General features: G+C 43.6%; 1 protein-coding gene across 2 annotated transcripts in view; it reads left to right on the top strand.

The window, feature by feature from the left end:
* The window catches only part of THTPA (thiamine triphosphatase), an 82608-nt gene that overhangs the window by 40277 nt on the left and 22330 nt on the right, over positions 1–20001 (top strand). Inside the window, exon 1 of one of the 2 annotated variants that reach the window (XM_056526582.1) lies at positions 13690–13807. The exons of the other annotated variant lie outside the window; for it this stretch is intronic. Within the exon in view, the coding sequence (XP_056382557.1) occupies positions 13798–13807 (10 nt within the window). The 5' untranslated portion in view covers positions 13690–13797. Of the gene's footprint in view, positions 1–13689; positions 13808–20001 lie in introns of those variants that run through there. 2 annotated transcript variants of the gene reach the window in all.

Below are 20001 nucleotides of genomic sequence, written 5' to 3'. Positions count from 1 at the left end.
GCACATATCAAAGTACACATGATTGCAAGGAAAATAGAATTCACAGAAACTGGCATGTACTAACCAATGGAAGCATTTTTTTTTACAACAGAAATACAGTGAAACCTTTTTGAGAATAACCACCAAACATTGCATTAAAAAGTGGCCTTTTCAAAGGAAATAGCTACAATGCATAATATATAGTGGACTGAACAATTTGTCACACAAAACTGGCCTGGATAAGGGGGTAGTCTGAAGAGGTTTTACCATTTTGTTTTATTTAGAGTAAATAGGAATAATAATGAAGGAATTACAGCATCTGTAATGAATTGGAGAGGGTTAAATTCAGTTAACAGTATTGTGGTGGTCAAGAAATGATGTCCATAAATCAATCAAGAACCTGCTGTAAAACCAGTTCAGACATGTAGCTGACAGCGCCAATTGTGGTTGAGCTCTGTGTTTAGGCACAAAGCAAACTGAGATGCCAAATCCTAGCTTGGAAAATAGGAAACGGAAACCCCAGTTTTAAAATAAAGACGTAATAACTGTAGAATATATCTTAGACTCTCTTCGTACTGCACTGGAGTCCAGACACTGATACCTATTCTTTTATTTTAATTTGTTTTATTTTCAGATTATATATTTTTTAAATTCCATTTTCTGTACGTGATTATGGAGGCAACTGTGTTGCCTGGGCTTCTATTGGGAAATGCTGGAGCCATCTTAAGAACTCTTCCTCTAGAGCTGCCTTAGGCTAGGTTTCCACTTGGTTTTTTTTCCGGCAGTTTTTGGAGTACTGCCACTGCAGTTTTTGAGCCAAAGTCAGAAGTGGATCCATAAGGGAGGAGAAGTATAAGTCTTTCCTATATATGTCCTATTCCTTTTGAATACACTTCTGGTTTTGGCTCAAAAACTGCAGTGGCAGTATTCCAAAAACTGCCAGAAAAAAAAACAAGTGGAAACCTAGCCTTAAAGGGAAACTGACAGGCTGTTCACGCACACCAAACCTAGTATACTGGATTATAGTGCAGGCGAACAGGAGTAAAATTATGTCTCACTTAGGCCCCTTTCACACTGCCATTGCGACTCGTCAAGAACAGCTGTTAAAGTCTCTTTTTTTTGTGCCTTTAACGGCCGTTCTCATGACGGGGCACAACGGGCAACAATGGGTCCTGATGGCTCCCATTTACTATTGTGGGGTTCATCAGGCACCGTTGTTTTTTTCATGGGAATAGCCGGGGGAAAAAGACGACGCAAGCAGTATTTTTTCTCCCGCTGTTCTCCCGGCTCCCCGATGGACATAACACTGCCGTGTCCTAATGGCAGTGTGAAAGAAGCCATACAGAAATTGGTCCAGTAGGTAAGGAGTTATGGCCCTCCATTGCTGTATTGCGACAGCTCTTCTGTGTGCAATGGAGGCGGGGAGCTGACTTGCCAAGCTTCATTTTTGTCACTCTCATGTCCTAGTGACAGCCTGCAGTCACATGAGCGCTCTGCTATTGTAGCAGAGGGAGCAGGCACTGCCCCCTCGCTACAACTGGAAGAGCGGTGCCTGCGCTCTACTACAATAGCAAAGCGCCGACATGACCGCAGGCTATCCCGTACATAGGATGCGGGAGTGAAGAAAAATGAATATTCATTTGAAGGGGCATAGCGGAGCATAGAGATGTGGCATGGAAGCTTGAAAGCTGCAACCCCCCCCCCTGTCCACAAAAGAGCTGTAGCAAAACAGCAACGGAGGCCATAACTTCTCGCTTACTGGACCAATTTCTGAAAGTCAGACATCGTTTTACTCCTGTTCTCCTGCACTATAACCCAGTGTATTGGATTTAATGTGGATGAACAACCTGTCAGTTTCCCTTGTAAGGAATTTACAACCCCTCTCCCTTCTTTTTAGGTCACACAAGGCTCAGTCTACAGTCTTACAGTAGCTTCCTGCAGACGGGATGGAGGGGGGGGGGGGGGGGGGACATGTCTGCAGACACATAGGGGCTTCCAGCCTGACCTCTGACACCTATGGAGCACAATGGCAAAGTGAACCTAGCCTTATTCTCTATTCATAGGATAGATAGCTGATTTGTGGGACCCCTGCCAATCATGAGAACATAGGTGAAATGTTCCCTGAGTGCATCGTGCATGTGTGACATTTTCTATGGGGCTTCTGAACACTGTAGTGTACTGGACGTTGCCATTCACTTCTATGAGAGTTACAAAAATAGTGTAGAACAACATGCTTGGATGTTTCTGTATTCCCGGCCACCACTGGTCAGTCAATTCCGATTAATATTCCAATTTCTGCCAAGACTGTCTGAGATGGGAATACTCCTTTAAACAGAAATTCATTTTCTGATTAATCTTTCCCTTTAAATGCCAAACCTCTATCATCATAGGGTGTTACTAACACCTAGCTTAAAAGGAAGATACCCTGGCACTGTTGCCAGGTGTTTGTGTTCTTTTAACACCAGGAATCATAAAATTCAATAATATCAACATTTTCGGTGCTCTAGGGTACCCCTGAGTTTAACCACTCTCTGGCAACATAGACTTATTAGAGTTGATACATTTTAAGTGTAACATGATATTATTATACACTATAAATTCATTTACTCTCTCATTATAAAAAAAAAAAAAAAAAAAAAGGAAATCCTAATATGTTGAAACTAAGATAGTTTTAAATGCCAATGTATACCTTTAAGGGGTTGTCCAGTGTGAATAAAATTCCAAGGAATAAGAGTGTCTCCCGAAATTTGTCAGACACCAGTCTGCCAACGGGGTGGCCCGACACCAGAGACCTGCAGGGACCCAGTAAGGTATCTATAAGCGGTTTTTATTTTAAGAGCAAGCCTTTGTCGATAGGTGAAATTGTATTCACACTGGCCAACCCCTTTAAAAAACATATATTACGTTCCCAATCATTCTAGCTTTTCTGCTGCCGAAAATTTTAATGACACTATATGTGCAGAAAACCTGCGGTGCTGAAACCAACATTATAATACTGCCACTCCATGAGCACATATTACCACCCCAAAGTGACCAAATATTATCACCATACTGTTACTGCATGAAACCCAGAATACAAAGGCCAATATTAGCAATAATAGCACTATACAATTAATAAATTATACCGCAATACCCTAACCACATATTACCTCTGCCTAATGACTGAATAATATCACAATACTGTTATTGAATTAAAACAACTATACATAGACCAACATTACCCCAATACAGTTACCACAGTATGTAGGTATTTGCAGTCCAGTCACTTGCAATGACTGAGATTTATCAACAATTGCAATTGCACATAGCAACCTATCAGATTGCTTCTTTCATTTTTATAAAGGCCTCTGAAAAATGAAAAAAGCTATCTGATAGGTTGCTATGGGCAACTGCACCATTATTCCTCTACACAGGTTTTGATAAATCTCCCTCAACATTGTCTTTGACCTGAGTCGTCCTCTTCCCTTTTCTTTGCTATCCTGCCCAGACCGTCATGATGATTTTTTCCAGCCATGACTAGTCTCTTAGAATATGTAAATAGTCGCCACTTTCAGTAAGTAGAGAGATGTCCCCCTTTAGCGTCTCCTTGTAAGTAATTGTCTCCCCACTAGGTAAAAAAAAATGTCCATAGTAAGTAGTTGCCTGACTAGGTAGATAGGGGTGCCCTTACAAAATATATATGTACTTACCTGCTCTCTGCTCCCACTCTAATAGGGCCCTTTTTCCACTTGGAGGCTGCGGACGCAAGCACTGCAGATGACATAATCATTGAGCGTGCCCTGCACTGCTCATGTCTACAGCCTCTAATAGAGGAAGGAAAACTGTCAGACTAATATTCAGGGTAGGGTAACGCTTACCTGTGTGTCCTACGTTGTCTGCTCGTAACAGAAATCTGCCGCTACGAGCAGACACACAGGGATCTGCGAATCGTGTGCACATGCACAGTTTACTCACAGACATTGCGGTCGCTCTTGGCCTACCTCAGGGAGCAGCTGCGATGTCCGTGAGTATACTGCGCGTGCGCACGCAATATGCATATCCCTGTGAGTCTGATAGTAGTGGATTTCTTCTATGAGGAGACAATGTAGGACACACAGGCAAAGCAGGAGGCTCACTCTAGGGAACGTCAAATACGTTGAGGATGCACTACGTGTGACCCTATCATCAGACAGATTTTCTTTTCCCTGCCTCCACCCGCAGTCCCTTACAGAGGACAGTGGTAGTAGTGGCACAGCAATGACAGTTACAGTCAGGGCGGGTAGTAAGGATAAGCAGTATAGAAATAGCACTGTAAACCCTGCTGCCACTCCCGTAGGGACCCAGCAACCTGCCTCCTGCCTTCTTCAGTACTTTACTACTTTCTAGTTTACCAGATTTGATGTTGATGCTATTAGCCTAGATTTAAAATTTTCCATATACTATATCTATTCCTAATAAATAAAATGTGATGCCACTACCTAAGTTTTAAGCCAACAGGTAGTAATAATAATAATATATATTATTTATATAGTGCACACAGATTCTGCAGCGCTGTACACCTAAATTGGTTCCTGTATGTTTAGGAGCATGGGAGAAAAATGGGAATACCCAGAAGAAACATATGCAAACAAGGGGAGAACATACATACAGTATGTATGTATATATATATATATATATATATATATATATATGGTGAGGAACTTTGTGGAAAGCCTTGTGGGGTGTAGGTCAGTTGGGGTGTTGCTGTTCTAGATACTGAAAGGGCGCTGTTAATCCTTGTCACTCGTGATGCCAGGGTGAGGGTTAAAACTCTGTAGTGATGCTGGGCCTATCGCCACCCTTCCCAAGAGCGATAGGTGAGTGTGAAATAAATAGATTGTCCACAGCAGTGCTGAACTTAAAACTTGCGGAATCTTTACTGAAGATTTTCTGTATTTGCAATAATGGTAACAGTCCAGATAACTTAGGACCGGAAAGTTCTCTTTAGCTTTAGGGGATTGTATTTGCATAGATCCGCCGGATTTAGGGGTTTGATTAGGTCCGGAGATCTTGCTGAGGTAGCAGGGAATTGTATGAACTATCCGTCTCTAGCGCAGGCTTAGGCCTAGTAATTTGTCTTGTACGCTGCGGAGGTCCTACCTCGTCCAGAGTCTGCAACCCAAGAGAGCGATCAAGATGGCGCAGCTCCCTTATATGGGCAGGGGCTGGCCGTTTTGGATTGGTCCAATCAGCTGTCACTCACCGTTACACTGCATTGTGGGTGATCACATGTCATGAGAACCACCAAAGGTCCTTCAGCCAGGCCTGTCTCTACAGGACAGGCAAACCAAGCAATTGCTTGGGGCCCCGAGCTGGCTGGGGGGCCCCCGAGCAGAGCCAGTGCTTGCCCATCCTGTAGAGATGGGGCAATTCCACCCATCACCAGGGCCGGACAAATGCCTGACATTTTTTTAAAATAAACTCACTTGCAGCTTTGGAGTTCTTCTCACCTCACCACAATCACGCTCCCCCCACCCCGCTGCACTTGGTATCTTCCCTCAGCCCCGGACTCTTCTCTCAGCCTTCAGCTGTCTGAGCAGGAGGAGGGGAAGGGGGGAGGAGAGAGCTGTGAGGAGACCGCAGAGGCTGTACAACATGGGGCCTGACTACAGTAGGTGTCCCTGCCTGTATATATATGTGTATAAGTGTGTGTGTGTGTGGATATATAGATATATATGTGTAGAAGCAGGTGTGTGGATATATATATATATATATATATGTGTGTGTGTGTGTGTACATATGTGTATGCCTGTGTACTGTGCCTGTGTGTGTGTTACTTCTGTGGATGACTATATGTAAAGTGCATGTGTGTATCTATACCAGTGTTTCCCAACCAGGGTGCCTCCAGTTGTTGCAAAACTACAACTCCCAGCATGCCCGGACAGCCAAAGGCTGTAGTTTTGCAACCTCTGTAGGCATCCTGGTTTGGAAACACTGATCTATTCTATCTGTGTGTGTATGATTCATGTACAGTATGTAATGTGTACAGTGTGTGTGTATGATGCATGTACAGTATGTAATGTGTACAGTGTGTGTGTATGATGCATGTACAGTATGTAATGTGTACAGTGTGTGTGTATGATGCATGTACAGTATGTAATGTGTACTGTGTGTGTGTATGAAGCATGTACAGTATGTAATGTGTACAGTATGTGTGTGTATATAATGCATGTACAGTATGTAATGTGTACAGTATGTGTGTATGAAGCATGCATGTACAGTATGTAATGTGTACAGTATGTGTGTGTGTTTGTGTGATGCATGTACAGTATGTAATGTGTACAGTATGTGTGTGTGTGTGATGCATGTACAGTATGTAATGTGTACAGTGTGTGTGTGTGTTTGATGCATGTACAGTATGTAATGTGTACAGTGTGTGTGTGATGCATGTACAGTATGTAATGTGTTAAGTATGTGTGTATGAAGCATGCATGTACAGTATGTAATGTGTACAGTGTGTTGTGTGTATGAAGCATGCATGTATAGTATGTAATGTGTACAGTATGTGTATGATGCATGTATAGTATGTAATGTATACAGTATCTGTGTGTATGATGCATGTACAGTATGTAATGTGTACAGTATGTTGTGTGTATGATGCATGTACAGTATGTAATGTGTACAGTATGTTGTGTGTGATGCATGTACAGTATGTAATATGTACAGTGTGTGTATGTGTATGATGCATGTACAGTATGTAATGTGTATAGCATGTGTGTGTATGATGCATGTACAGTATGTAATGTGTACAGTATGTTGTGTGTATGATGCATGTACAGTATGTAATGTGTACAGTATGTTGTGTGTGATGCATGTACAGTATGTAATATGTAGTGTGTGTATGTGTATGATGCATGTACAGTATGTAATGTGTATAGCATGTGTGTATGTATGAAGCATGCATGTAGTAAGTAATGTGTACAGTATCTGTGTGTGTGTATGATGCATGTACAGTATGTAATGTGTACAGTATATGTGTGTATGAAGCATGCATGTACAGTATGTAATGTGTACAGTATGTTGTGTGTGTGATGCATGTACAGTATGTAATATGTACAGTGTGTTGTGTGTGTATGATGCATGTACAGTATGTAATGGGTACAGTGTGTGTGTGTGTGTGTGTGTATGATGCATGTACAGTATGTAATGTGTACAGTATGTTGTGTCTGTGTGTTGCATGTACAGTATGTAATGTGTACAGTGTGTTGTGTGTATGATGCATGTACAGTATGTAATATGTACAGTGTGTGTGTGTATGATGCATGTACAGTATGTAATGTGTACAGTATGTGTGTGTATGATGCATGTACAGTATATAATGTGTACAGTGTGTCGTGTGTGTGTGATGCATGTACAGTATGTAATATGTACAGTGTGTGTGCATGATGCATGTACAGTATGTATTATGTACAGTATGTGTGTGTGTGTGTGTGTGTGTGTGAAGCATGCATGTACAGTATGTAATGTGTACAGTATGTTGTGTGTGTGATGCATGTACAGTATGTAATATGTACAGTGTGTGTGTGTGTATGATGCATGTACAGTATGTAATGTGTACAGTATGTGTGTATGACGCATGCATGTAGTAAGTAATGTGTACAGTATCTGTGTGTGTATGATGCATGTACAGTATGTAATGTGTACAGTATGTGTGTATGAAGCATGCATGTACAGTATGTAATGTGTACAGTATGTTGTGTGTGTGTGATGCATGTACAGTATGTAATATGTACAGTGTGTTGTGTGTGCATGATGCATGTACAGTATGTAATGTGTACAGTATGTTGTGTGTGTGTGATGCATGTACAGTATGTAATGTGTACAGTTTGTTGTGTGTATGATGCATGTACTGTATGTAATATGTACAGTGTGTGTATGATGCATGTACAGTATGTAATGTGTACAGTATGTGTGTGTATGATGTATGTTTAGTATGTAATGTGTACAGTGTGTCGTGTGTGTGATGCATGTACAGTATGTAATATGTACAGTGTGTGTGCATGATGCATGTACAGTATGTATTGTGTACAGTATGTGTGTATGAAGCATGCATGTACAGTATGTAATGTGTACAGTGTGTTGTGTGTGTATATAATGCATGCAGTCCCGTGCGTGCGCCCATTGGAAAGCAACGCGGAGGAGCGGAGCAGCGAACAGGACATGCGCTGGCCAGCATGGTAAGTGACCAGCGGCACATCAGCTTCAGTGGTCCGACCACCGCTCCTCCAGTCCCGGGACCTACTGCTATGGTGACCGAACCAGAGGAGCAGTGGTCGGAGCACTAAAGTAGGGGAGTAAACAGGCATACAGCCTCCAGCCATACACTGTATGGCTGGAGGCTGTATGTCTGTGGGGGAACATACTACACCTAATGTTGGGGAACTATACTGCACATAATGTGGGGTAAACTATACTGCCAACCTAATGTGGAGAACTATACTGTCAACCTAATGTGGAGAACTACACTGCACCTAATGTGGGGTAAACTATACTGCCAACCTAATGTGGAGAACTATACTGCACCTAATGTGGAGAACTATACTGCACCTAATGTGGGGGAACTATACTGCACCTAATGTGGGGTGAACTATACTGCACCTAATGTGGGGTAACTATACTGCACCTAATGTGGGGTGAACTATACTGCACCTAATGTGGAGAACTATACTGCACCTAATGTTGGGGGACTATACTGCACCTAATGTGGGGGAACTATAGCCTAATGTGGGGAGAACTATACTGCACCTAATGTGGAGAACTATACTGCAACCTAATGTGGGGAGAACTATATTGCACCTAATGTGGAGAACTATACTGCACCTAATGTGGGGAACTATACTGCACCTAATGTGGAGAGCTATACTGCAACCTAATGTGGGGAGAACTATACTGCACCTAATGTGGAGAACTATACTGCACCTAATGTGGGGAACTATACTGCACCTAATGTGGGGAACTATACTGCACCAAATGTGGAGAGCTATACTGCAACCTAATGTGGGGAGAACTATACTGCACATAATGTGGAGAACTATACTGCACCTAATGTGGGGAACTATACTGCACTTAATGTGGGGGAACTATACTGCACCTAATGTGGGGGAACACTGCTAGCCTAATGTGGGGAGAACTCTGCTGCACCTAATGTGGGGGGAACTCTGCTGCACCTAATGTGGGGGGGGAACTCTGCTGCACCAAAAATGGGGGGAACTGTGCCGCACCAAACGTTGGGGGAACTGTGCCGCACCTAACGTGGGGGGAACTGTTCCGCACCTAATGTGGGGGGGACTGTGCCGCACCTAACGTGGGGGGAACTGTGCTGCACCTAACGTGGGGGGGAACTGTGCTGCACCTAATGTGGAGGCCTTGTATTGACATTCGCTCACGTCGCCCTCCCAGAATTCAAGGGTCGGCGTTACTACGTCCTGACGCCAGCCCTAGAGCTTGACGTGTGTGAACATCAAGGGGGGGGGGGCCTCCATGTTCATTTTGCTTTGGGCCCCCAAATTCCTTCAAACGGCCCTGCCTGCCTTCAGCAAACCATAGAGTTCTGAACTAAGTCACATGACCCGCAGGTCCTGCGACGCAAACAAGGTAGGAATCTTTAATAGACATATTTACATATTTATTTACATAAATATTAACTAACTAAGGGGTGACGAGGTTCTAGCTAAGGTAGAGGACCCCCACTGTTCCTAGGGACTCTGTCTTTGGGGACCTCACCACAAGGTAATGTATGAAATACGGTACCAGGACACCACATATATATATACATATAGATAGATATATAGTAGTATTTTTATCTGTCTTTGTACTTATGTTCATGTGTATTATACATTTTTTTAAGCTGAGTGTGTTTTTCAATTTACTCAGCTGGGTGTGACGTAGAGTTACGTGGTGCTTTTCACACTATGCTTGGTGTGATGTAGACTCATGTGATGCTTTTCATTGATTTTAAGTCAGCTGGTAGTAGGTTTGAATCAGATCTATGACTAGGGTCCAAGTGACCGAAACGCGATCCGGTGTTAATGTTACCTCTACATGCTGGATAAATATATATATTATGCTACAATAATAAAGTTGAGGTTTTATCTAGAAGCCGCCTGCTGGAATATTGGCTTTTTGCAACAGGGAAAAAATATTGGATCATGTCAGCATAGACCCAGAAGTGGAGCCGGGGAAGCAGGAAGTAAGGTAATACCTTTTTCAATCCCAGGACAACCTCTTTAAATCTGATTCCTTGAGGGTTGGAAAAACAAGAGATTCACACCTCAGGCAATGGCAATAAGCAGTTCTGGGGATGGAGTTGCAGCCAATTATCAAATAAAAAGTTAAAACAGCCTAGTATTCTGACATATGTTAACATAGACAGTACATGCTTAACATTCCAACAACTATAGCCACTCACAAGTTCAAGCCCATGAGCCAATTAGAAGCCATTCCCAAAGCCTTTCTGACGGCACCTGGTATTTTCCTGAGGTCTCTTAGTCAAGCACTGTCCAAGCCAGCCCTGCTTTGCTTTTGAGAACAGAGAATAATGGGCATATTCAGAGTGGTGTGGCCATAAGGCTGTTCATTACTAGAGAGGAACTTAAAGCGGTACTCCACTGCCCCAGCGTTCAGAACAGCTGCCAAGCCCCCTCCCATAGACTTCCAATGAGGGGGTGTGAGGTGATGTCACGAGGGGGCGGAGCCGTGACATCACTATACTCTGTCCCCTGCACCGCCCGTCATTAGCCACAGATTAATAACGGGAGTGCTGCAGGAGAGATCGAAGGGATAAGATGTTTAACGCTAGAGTACCCCTTTAAATGATTAATGGCCTCTGCCCAGAATAGGCCAGCAATTGCTGAAAATTGGGGTGCCAACACCCAGCACCCCTGCCGATCAGCTGTTTAGGAAAGCTGCAACACCTTGTATTATACAGGTTATGGCAGCTAAACTCCCATTGACGTCAGTGGGAGCTGAGTTGCGGTTATCTGGCATCACTACACAATGAAAGGTGCACAGTTCCATGTCTCTCCAGCAGGGTTGCATGTCTCTCCAAAACAGATGATCAGAAGGAGTGCCACGTGTCGCCAACCTACCAATTAGCGAAAGATGGCCTGTCCTTAGGATAGGCTGACAATCATATACATAAAGGGAATCAACACAATAAAGGAGAGAATATTTAAAAGAAGAAAAACTACCACAAAAGGATATGGATATAAATTAGAGGGGCTAAGGTTTAAAAGTAATATCAGGAATGCTTTCTCTCAGGCTCAAGGCAACAAAGATCTGGCAGGAAACTGCCCTATGGGACGGGGACACACGTGCCGAAGCAGAGGCGGAGGCAGGAGAAACACCCGGAGAGTGACGGACTGCCTAGTTTCCTTCAGATATTCAGATTTGGACTTAGAATTTTGTCCAAAAACTTTAGTCTAGGTTTCACTGAAACATAGAATGTGTAAGCAGATAAGAACCATTTGGTCCATCTAATCTGCCCAATATTCGGAAAACTATGAATATTCCCTGGCCCTATCTTATATGAAGAATAGCCTTATGCTTATCCCATGCATGTTTAAACTCCTTCACTGTATTTGCAGCGACCACTTCTACAGGAAGGCTATTCCATGCATCCACTACTCTCAGTAAAGTAATACTTCCTGTTATTGCCTTGTATCTGATCTCTTGCTTTGGGACTCGACCTTGCTCCTCTGCCACCTGCCTACTGACCTCCTGCTACGTCTAGACTACGCTACTGTGCCGCCTGCCCTGACCTTCTGCTATCCTGACTACGAGTTGCCTTATCCCTCCTGTGCCTCGCATCTCCTCAGCATCCTGTGTGGTCGAGCCGTGCCAAAACCAGCGGCACCTTAGACTCCGCTCCCTGGTACGGTCCAAGTCATCTGCCACACATGCCCAGCAGATCCACCGGGGTTCCTGTCTTCAGAAACGCCAAATACCATCCCTATAGTGCTGGGCTGTGCTTTCTATCCAAGAACCCAAATTACTCACTTTCAACTTTCTCCTTAGGCCTAAAGTGCAGGTGCCTATCAGTAATGCTGATCCCATTTACTTCCACATTTCCTCTTCATCACTCCCATTTTTGAGCCAGTAACTGAGGATAAAGTCTCCAGACTCCTCTCTCCCTCTTGCCTTACTACCTGCACTAGCAACCCTATTCCCTTATACCTTGTCCAGTCTCTCTCCCCCCCACTGTCACAAGTCACTTTACCAAAATTGTTAAAGAGTACCTATAACCAAACTAAACGTTTAACCCCTTAAGAACACAGCCCATTTTAGCCTTCAGGACACAGCCAAATTTATTTTGGCGTTTTTGTTTTTCCTCCCTGCCTTCTAAAATCCATAACTCTTTTACATTTCCATTCACAGACCCATAGGAGGGCATGTTTTTGTGTGATCAGATGTATTTTGTAATGGCATCAATCATTTTATACTAAAATGTTTAGTAAACCCCCGAAAAAATGTTTTTGTGTCAGGAAATGTAAACAAAAATCACAATTTAGCAAATTTGGGGGGGAGGGGGGGGGGGGGGGGTTAGTTTTCCCGATATACATTTTTACGGTAAAAATGACATGTTTTCTTTATTCTATGGGTCAATACGATTAAAATTATACCCATGGTTACATACTTTTCTATTATTTCTACTATTTTGACCACCTCTACTTTCCTATTTTTCCGTATTCAGGGATGTGTGGGGCTCATATTTTGCGCCATGATCTATAGTTTGTTTTAGTAGCACTTTTGCGTATATGTGACTTTTTGATCGCTTTTTGGACCTTTTTTTTTTTGCAGTGTGTGGTACAAACATAACACGCCACCCAGGTCCAGCCTTTCCACTGGTTACCTATTCAGTCCAGAATACAACATTAACTCCACATTCTCACTCACAAAGCATCACACCAGTCCTGCGGTATTCTCCAGTATTACAACTGGGCTTGATTCACTTTAACAGAACTGAGCTGCAATACCAAAAACAAACTAAGCACAAGAGTGGAGCTGTTTCTGGGAGAAAGCAACTATGTTTTTCTAGTCCTGCATAACTCCTTGGGATGTTCAAAGCAAGTGATCTGAAATGCATGTCCTCTTCTGCACCTTGTTTTCTTGATTCTCTTGGGGAAAATTCCAGGGATCTGACCCCTACCTAATACTGACATTCTTTATATGTTATAAACTTGTACAGTATAACTATACGTGATCCAATAGTGGGAAAATTTATAATGAGTGCAAACTATTTTGTTGACATTTTTTATTTTTTACTCATGATTGGTATCTAAGTAGTAACAATAGGAAAACCTTTTTGTTTTCAATTCAAACAAGTGATATGATATACTAGTCATTTTATTGTATTGCACCACCCATAGCGCCGATACACATTTTCCCTTACAATAGGAAAACCTTATCAACCATTCCTGCATGTTATTTGTCACAATATTTTTTTTTTTTTAAAAGACCTGCAATAGACAAATTGTTTGCTAAGCATCTTCCTTATTTCCCCATATCAAGTACGTGTGTATGCCTTTAAACTGATCCCAGTCTGACTTGCACTAATTGTTAGCAGGTTCCTTTAAAAAAAGGAAACACAGACTTCTGGAACCTGTAGTTTTCCTCTCCAGCACAGCCTGCTTACGTCTTGTTGGGAAACAACTACAAATCCCATCAAACACTGCACAGCAGGGAAGTCTCTGATTGACTCAGCCAACTAGAGCAGAGCGACTCCATATTCCCTCCCCCGCAACTGAACACACTGCTGTATTCTTCGTGGACAATGTGCTTTGGCTGCAGATTTCCTGCATTATGAATTCAGGTTTGATTTGTGAATTTACAGAAGCAAAAACAAACAAAAAAAAAAAAAAACAACTACTGTATCTGGGGGGTGCACAGACATGCGTAATGTGTTCCCATTTTTTTTTATATTCAGGGTCTAGTAATATGGTTGCATTTAATATGCATTATAAGAACACTATGTTGGTTGATAAAATACAATGGACAACCTGCACATATTGTATGATTATGACATAATCCAGAGGTAATCCTATAATAGGTGTTATTTACAAATAGGAAATGCCACCATTTCTTCTTTTTCCTTGCATTTACAGGTACTTGTCCAACCAGTCAAATGTTGCATTGTTTAGGAGAATTTCTTCCCCAAACACACACCGTCACTGATACATTTGCTGCCTTTTAGACAAGACTAGACTAGCTGAAACCAGACGATGGGAATGGGTTATATCTGCAATATGCTTAGTCCAAATATTCCACCCATTAGTGTATGTGCTTCCAATGTGACATTGACAAGACCTGTCATCAGCTCCTATATTATTTGCTTCACTATCTAGTGGATTACGTGTTATGTAAAAGGAAAGAAATAGGTGGTGGGGGAGAGCTAGACATATCTCCCCAGAGATAGCAATTTGTCTACAGCATTTGCTTACTTGAAGGCAGGCAACCGATATGCACTGCAGGAATATTCAGGGAAAACGTCTGCTCAGCATTGAGCATAACTCCATCAACCTACCACCTATGGCCAATTTCACACAAGCTTAACACAGGGGTATTTCTGCACCCACATTACGACCACAAATCCCGACTGCAGGTCTAATGACCTGACCTAACTGCTTCATAAATCCCTATAATGCTATTCGTTCAGGTCATTAGAAAAGCTATTACTCTTCTGTGAAAATGGCCTTAAATGGAGGACTCTTTCTGATGAAAAGGCTTTTTGCACACATGGTTCTGCTGCACTCACTTCTAGTTTGTGCAATACGGTTCCGTATCCAGTTTCAGTGAAAAAAACGTATAGAAACATATTGCAAATGAATAGACATTTCATAGAAAACGGTATGCCAACCGTAGCATCTGGTTGTGTACGTTTTGCATCATTTATGGTTTTATCTGTTTTTTTCCCGTCTCCAAAACTGTAGTCTACTACGGTTTTATGTTCGGGTGAAAAACCGGATACAACCCGTATACATTTTTTTTTTTTTTTTTTTTAAATGGTGGTCTATGGGAACTGTACTAAACCGTATGTGCGTACAGTTCCATCCAGTTTGCACAATACGGTTTTGAAGTTTGCACATGCGCAGTGCACACCGAAAGTTCTTCCCACAAATAGAACAAAAACGTTATTTAATTAAGGACAAACATAAAACCATATCCAATTTTTTTTCTTTCTAAAAACGTATTAAACCCAATGCAACCGGACATCCGTATGCAACTGTAGAGAGGTCTATACAGTTGTACACGGTTCACTACGGTTTTGAGACATGTTTTTTTTTTACAAAAAAACTGACACGGGAACTGTATTGCAAAAACGAGATGTGAATGCAGCCTTACTTGGTGTGCTTCTATCATCAAGTAAATATTATAGTGAGCACATACTATACATCTTTACTTATGTGTTATGTAGTAAAAACCTTCTGAAAATGATGTCTTTACTAATTGGTTATTGGTCTAGGAATAGGTAAAAAGGCCACCATTTATTTGTAGTGTTAGACCCATATAAAACGTTTAGCCATGCCAAGTGACATTTTTCTATTTGGGATTAGTCCTGACTAGAGTAAATGTAGTATTACAAATGCTGAGATCAAAGCACAAAATTGTTAAGTGTGGCAAGATGGTACCATTCCCAAAAGTAAAAAAGAGATTGCTACAGATATGATCCTGGTTTTGAATCGATCTAAAAGAAACATGGTCTTTCTTGCCCATACCAACCAGAATACAGCTTTAATTTTAGGAACTGGAGAAAATCCCCATAGCAAATATATGCTTCTCTGGACAGTTCCTAAAAAGGACAGCAGAGGTCAGCAGAGAGCACTGTGGTCAGGAAATCACAGGAAATGCATTTCTTTTTGGATTTCTCTTTAGTATACAGCCCCTAAAAAGTACAGGAAGGATTAAGATTTTTTTAATAGAAGGGATTTACAAATCTGTTTAACTTTCTGGCGCCAGTTGATTTAAAAAAAAAAAAAAGTTTTCCACGGGAGTACCCCTTTAACCCCTTAATGATCAAGCCCATTTTCACCTTAAGGACCAGGCCAATTTTATTTTTGCGTTTTCGTTTTTTCCTCCTCGCCTTCTAAAATCCATAACTCTTTTATTTTTCCATCTACAGACCCATATAAGGGCTTGTTTTTTGCGTGACTAATTGTACTTTGTAATGAAACCTCTCATTTTACCATAAAATGTACGGCAAACCCCCCCAAAAAAATTTTTAGGGAGGAAATATAAATGAAAACCAAAATTTTGCACATTTTGGAGGGTTTTGTTTTCACACTGTACACTTTACGGTAAAAATGACATGTGTTCTTTATTCTGTGGGTCAATACGATTAAAATGATACCCATAGCTAGATACTTTTATATTTTTGTACCGCTTAAAAAAAATCTAAAACTTTTTGTACAAAATCAGTTGTCACGATGCCGGCTGGCAGGTAGTGGATCCTCTGTGCCAGAGAGGGATTGGCGTGGACCGTGCTAGTGGACCGGTTCTAAGCCACTACTGGTATTCACCAGAGCCCGCCGCAAAGCGGGATGGTCTTGCTGCGGCGGTAGTGACCAGGTCGTATCCACTAGCAACGGCTCACCTCTCTGGCTGCTGAAGATAGGCGCGGTACAAGGGAGTAGGCAGAAGCAAGGTCGGACGTAGCAGAAGGTCGGGGCAGGCAGCAAGGATCGTAGTCAGGGGCAACGGCAGGAGGTCTGGAAACACAGGCAAGGAACACACAAGGAACGCTTTCACTGGCACTAAGGCAACAAGATCCGGCAAGGGAGTGCAAGGGAAGTGAGGCAATATAGGGAAGTGCACAGGTGATTACCCTAATTGGAACCACTGCGCCAATCAGCGGCGCAGTGGCCCTTTAAATCGCAGAGACCCGGCGCGCGCGCGCCCTAGGGAGCGGGGCCGCGCGCGCCGGGACAGAACAGACGGGGAGCGAGTCAGGTAGGAGAGCCGGGGTGCGCATCGCGAGCGGGCGCTACCCGCATCGCGAATCGCATCCCGGCTGGCAGCGGGATCGCAGCGCCCCGGGTCAGAGGACGTGACCGGAGCGCTGCAGCGGAGAGAGTGAAGCGAGCGCTCCGGGGAGGAGCGGGGACCCGGAGCGCTCGGCGTAACAGTACCCCCCCCCTTGGGTCTCCCCCTCTTCTTGGGGCCTGAGAACCTGAGGAGCAGACCTTTGTCAAGGATGTTGTCCTCAGGTTCCCAGGATCTCTCTTCAGGGCCACAACCCTCCCAGTCTACTAAAAAAAAATTTTTCCCTCTGACCTTTTTGGCAGCCAAAATTTCCTTGACCGAGAAGACGTCCGAGGAGCCGGAAACAGGAGTGGGAGGAACAGATTTGGGAGAAAAACGGTTGAGGATGAGTGGTTTGAGAAGAGAGACGTGAAAGGCATTAGGGATACGAAGAGAAGGAGGAAGAAGAAGTTTATAAGAGACAGGATTAATTTGACACAAAATTTTGAAAGGACCAAGATAGCGTGGTCCCAACTTGTAGCTAGGGACACGGAAGCGGACATATTTAGCGGAGAGCCATACCTTGTCTCCAGGGGAAAAAACGGGGGGAGCTCTTCTCTTCTTATCCGCGAACCTCTTCATGCGTGAAGAAGCCTGTAAGAGAGAATTTTGGGTCTCTCTCCATATAATGGAAAGGTCACGAGAAATTTCATCCACAGCGGGCAGACCAGAGGGCAAGGGGGTAGGGAGGGGGGGAAGAGGGTGACGGCCGTACACCACGAAAAATGGGGATTTGGAGGAAGATTCAGAGACCCTGAAGTTATACGAGAATTCGGCCCATGGAAGGAGATCTGCCCAGTCATCCTGGCGGGAGGAAACAAAATGTCGCAAATAATCACCCAAGATCTGGTTAATTCTTTCTACTTGTCCATTGGACTGGGGATGATATGCAGAGGAAAAATTTAATTTAATCTTGAGTTGTTTACAGAGAGCCCTCCAGAATTTAGACACGAATTGGACACCTCTATCCGAGACAATCTGCGTAGGCAACCCGTGAAGACGAAAAATGTGTACAAAAAATTGTTTCGCCAACTGAGGCGCAGAAGGAAGACCAGGAAGAGGGATGAAATGTGCCATTTTGGAGAATCGATCAACGACCACCCAAATAACAGTGTTGCCACGGGAAGGGGGTAAATCAGTAATAAAATCCATACCAATCAGAGACCAAGGCTGTTCGGGGACAGGCAGAGGATGAAGAAAACCAGCGGGCTTCTGGCGAGGAGTCTTATCCCGGGCACAGATAGTGCAGGCTCGCACAAAGTCCCCAACATCCGTCTCCAGAGTCGGCCACCAATAGAAGCGGGAGATGAGTTGCACAGATTTCTTGATGCCCGCATGACCTGCGAGATGGGAGGAGTGACCCCATTTGAGGATTCCGAGGCGTTGGCGTGGAGAAACAAAGGTCTTTCCTGGAGGAGTCTGCCTGATGGAGGCAGGAGAAGTGGAGATCAGGCAGTCAGGTGGAATGATGTGTTGCGGAGGGAGATCAACTTCTGAGGCCTCCGAGGAACGAGAGAGAGCATCGGCCCTAATGTTCTTATCGGCAGGACGAAAGTGAATCTCAAAATTAAATCGGGCAAAGAACAGAGACCACCGGGCCTGGCGAGGATTCAGCCGTTGGGCAGACTGGAGGTAGGAGAGGTTCTTGTGGTCGGTGTAGATAATAACAGGAAATCTTGATCCCTCCAGCAGATGCCTCCATTCCTCAAGTGCTAATTTAATGGCTAGAAGCTCTCGATCCCCGATGGAGTAGTTCCTCTCCGCTGGAGAGAAGGTCCTAGAGAAAAAACCACAAGTGACAGCATGCCCGGAAGAATTTTTTTGTAGAAGAACAGCTCCAGCTCCCACTGAGGAGGCATCAACCTCCAATAGGAAGGGTTTGGAAGGGTCAGGTCTGGAGAGCACGGGAGCCGAAGAAAAGGCAGACTTGAGTCGTTTAAAGGCGTCTTCTGCTTGAGGAGGCCAGGACTTGGGATCAGCATTTTTTTTGGTTAAAGCCACGATAGGAGCCACAATGGTAGAAAAATGTGGAATAAATTGCCTGTAATAATTGGCGAACCCCAAAAAGCGTTGGATAGCACGGAGTCCGGAGGGGCGTGGCCAATCTAAGACGGCAGAGAGTTTGTCTGGATCCATCTGTAGTCCCTGGCCAGAGACCAAATATCCTAGAAAAGGAAGAGATTGGCATTCAAACAGACATTTCTCAATTTTGGCATAGAGTTGGTTGTCACGAAGTCTCTGAAGAACCATACGGACATGCTGGCGGTGTTCTTCTAGATTGGCAGAAAAAATTAGGATATCGTCCAGATATACAACAACACAGGAGTATAACAGATCACGAAAAATTTCATTGACAAAGTCTTGGAAGACGGCAGGGGCATTGCACAGTCCAAAGGGCATGACCAGATACTCAAAGTGTCCATCTCTGGTGTTAAATGCCGTTTTCCACTCGTCCCCCTCTCTGATGCGGATGAGGTTATAGGCGCCTCTTAAGTCCAATTTAGTGAAGATGTGGGCACCTTGGAGGCGATCAAAGAGTTCAGAGATGAGGGGTAAGGGGTAGCGGTTCTTAACCGTGATTTTATTAAGACCGCGGTAGTCAATGCAAGGACGTAGGGAGCCATCTTTTTTGGACACAAAGAAAAATCCAGCTCCGGCAGGAGAGGAGGATTTACGGATAAAGCCCTTTTTTAGATTCTCCTGGACGTATTCGGACATGGCAAGAGTCTCTGGGGCAGAGAGAGGATAAATTCTGCCCCGGGGTGGAGTAGTGCCCGGGAGGAGGTCGATAGGGCAATCATAAGGCCTGTGAGGAGGTAGAGTCTCAGCTTGTTTTTTGCAGAAAACATCCGCGAAGTCCATATAGGCCTTAGGGAGACCGGTTACTGGAGGAACCACAGAGTTACGGCAAGGGTTACTGGGAACCGGTTTTAGACAGTTCTTGGAACAAGAGGACCCCCAACTCTTGATCTCCCCAGTGGACCAATC

This window comes from Hyla sarda, chromosome 1 (assembly GCF_029499605.1).
Source record: "Hyla sarda isolate aHylSar1 chromosome 1, aHylSar1.hap1, whole genome shotgun sequence".
NCBI lineage: Eukaryota > Metazoa > Chordata > Amphibia > Anura > Hylidae > Hyla > Hyla sarda.
This window is presented reverse-complemented; position numbering and strand designations above follow the sequence as displayed.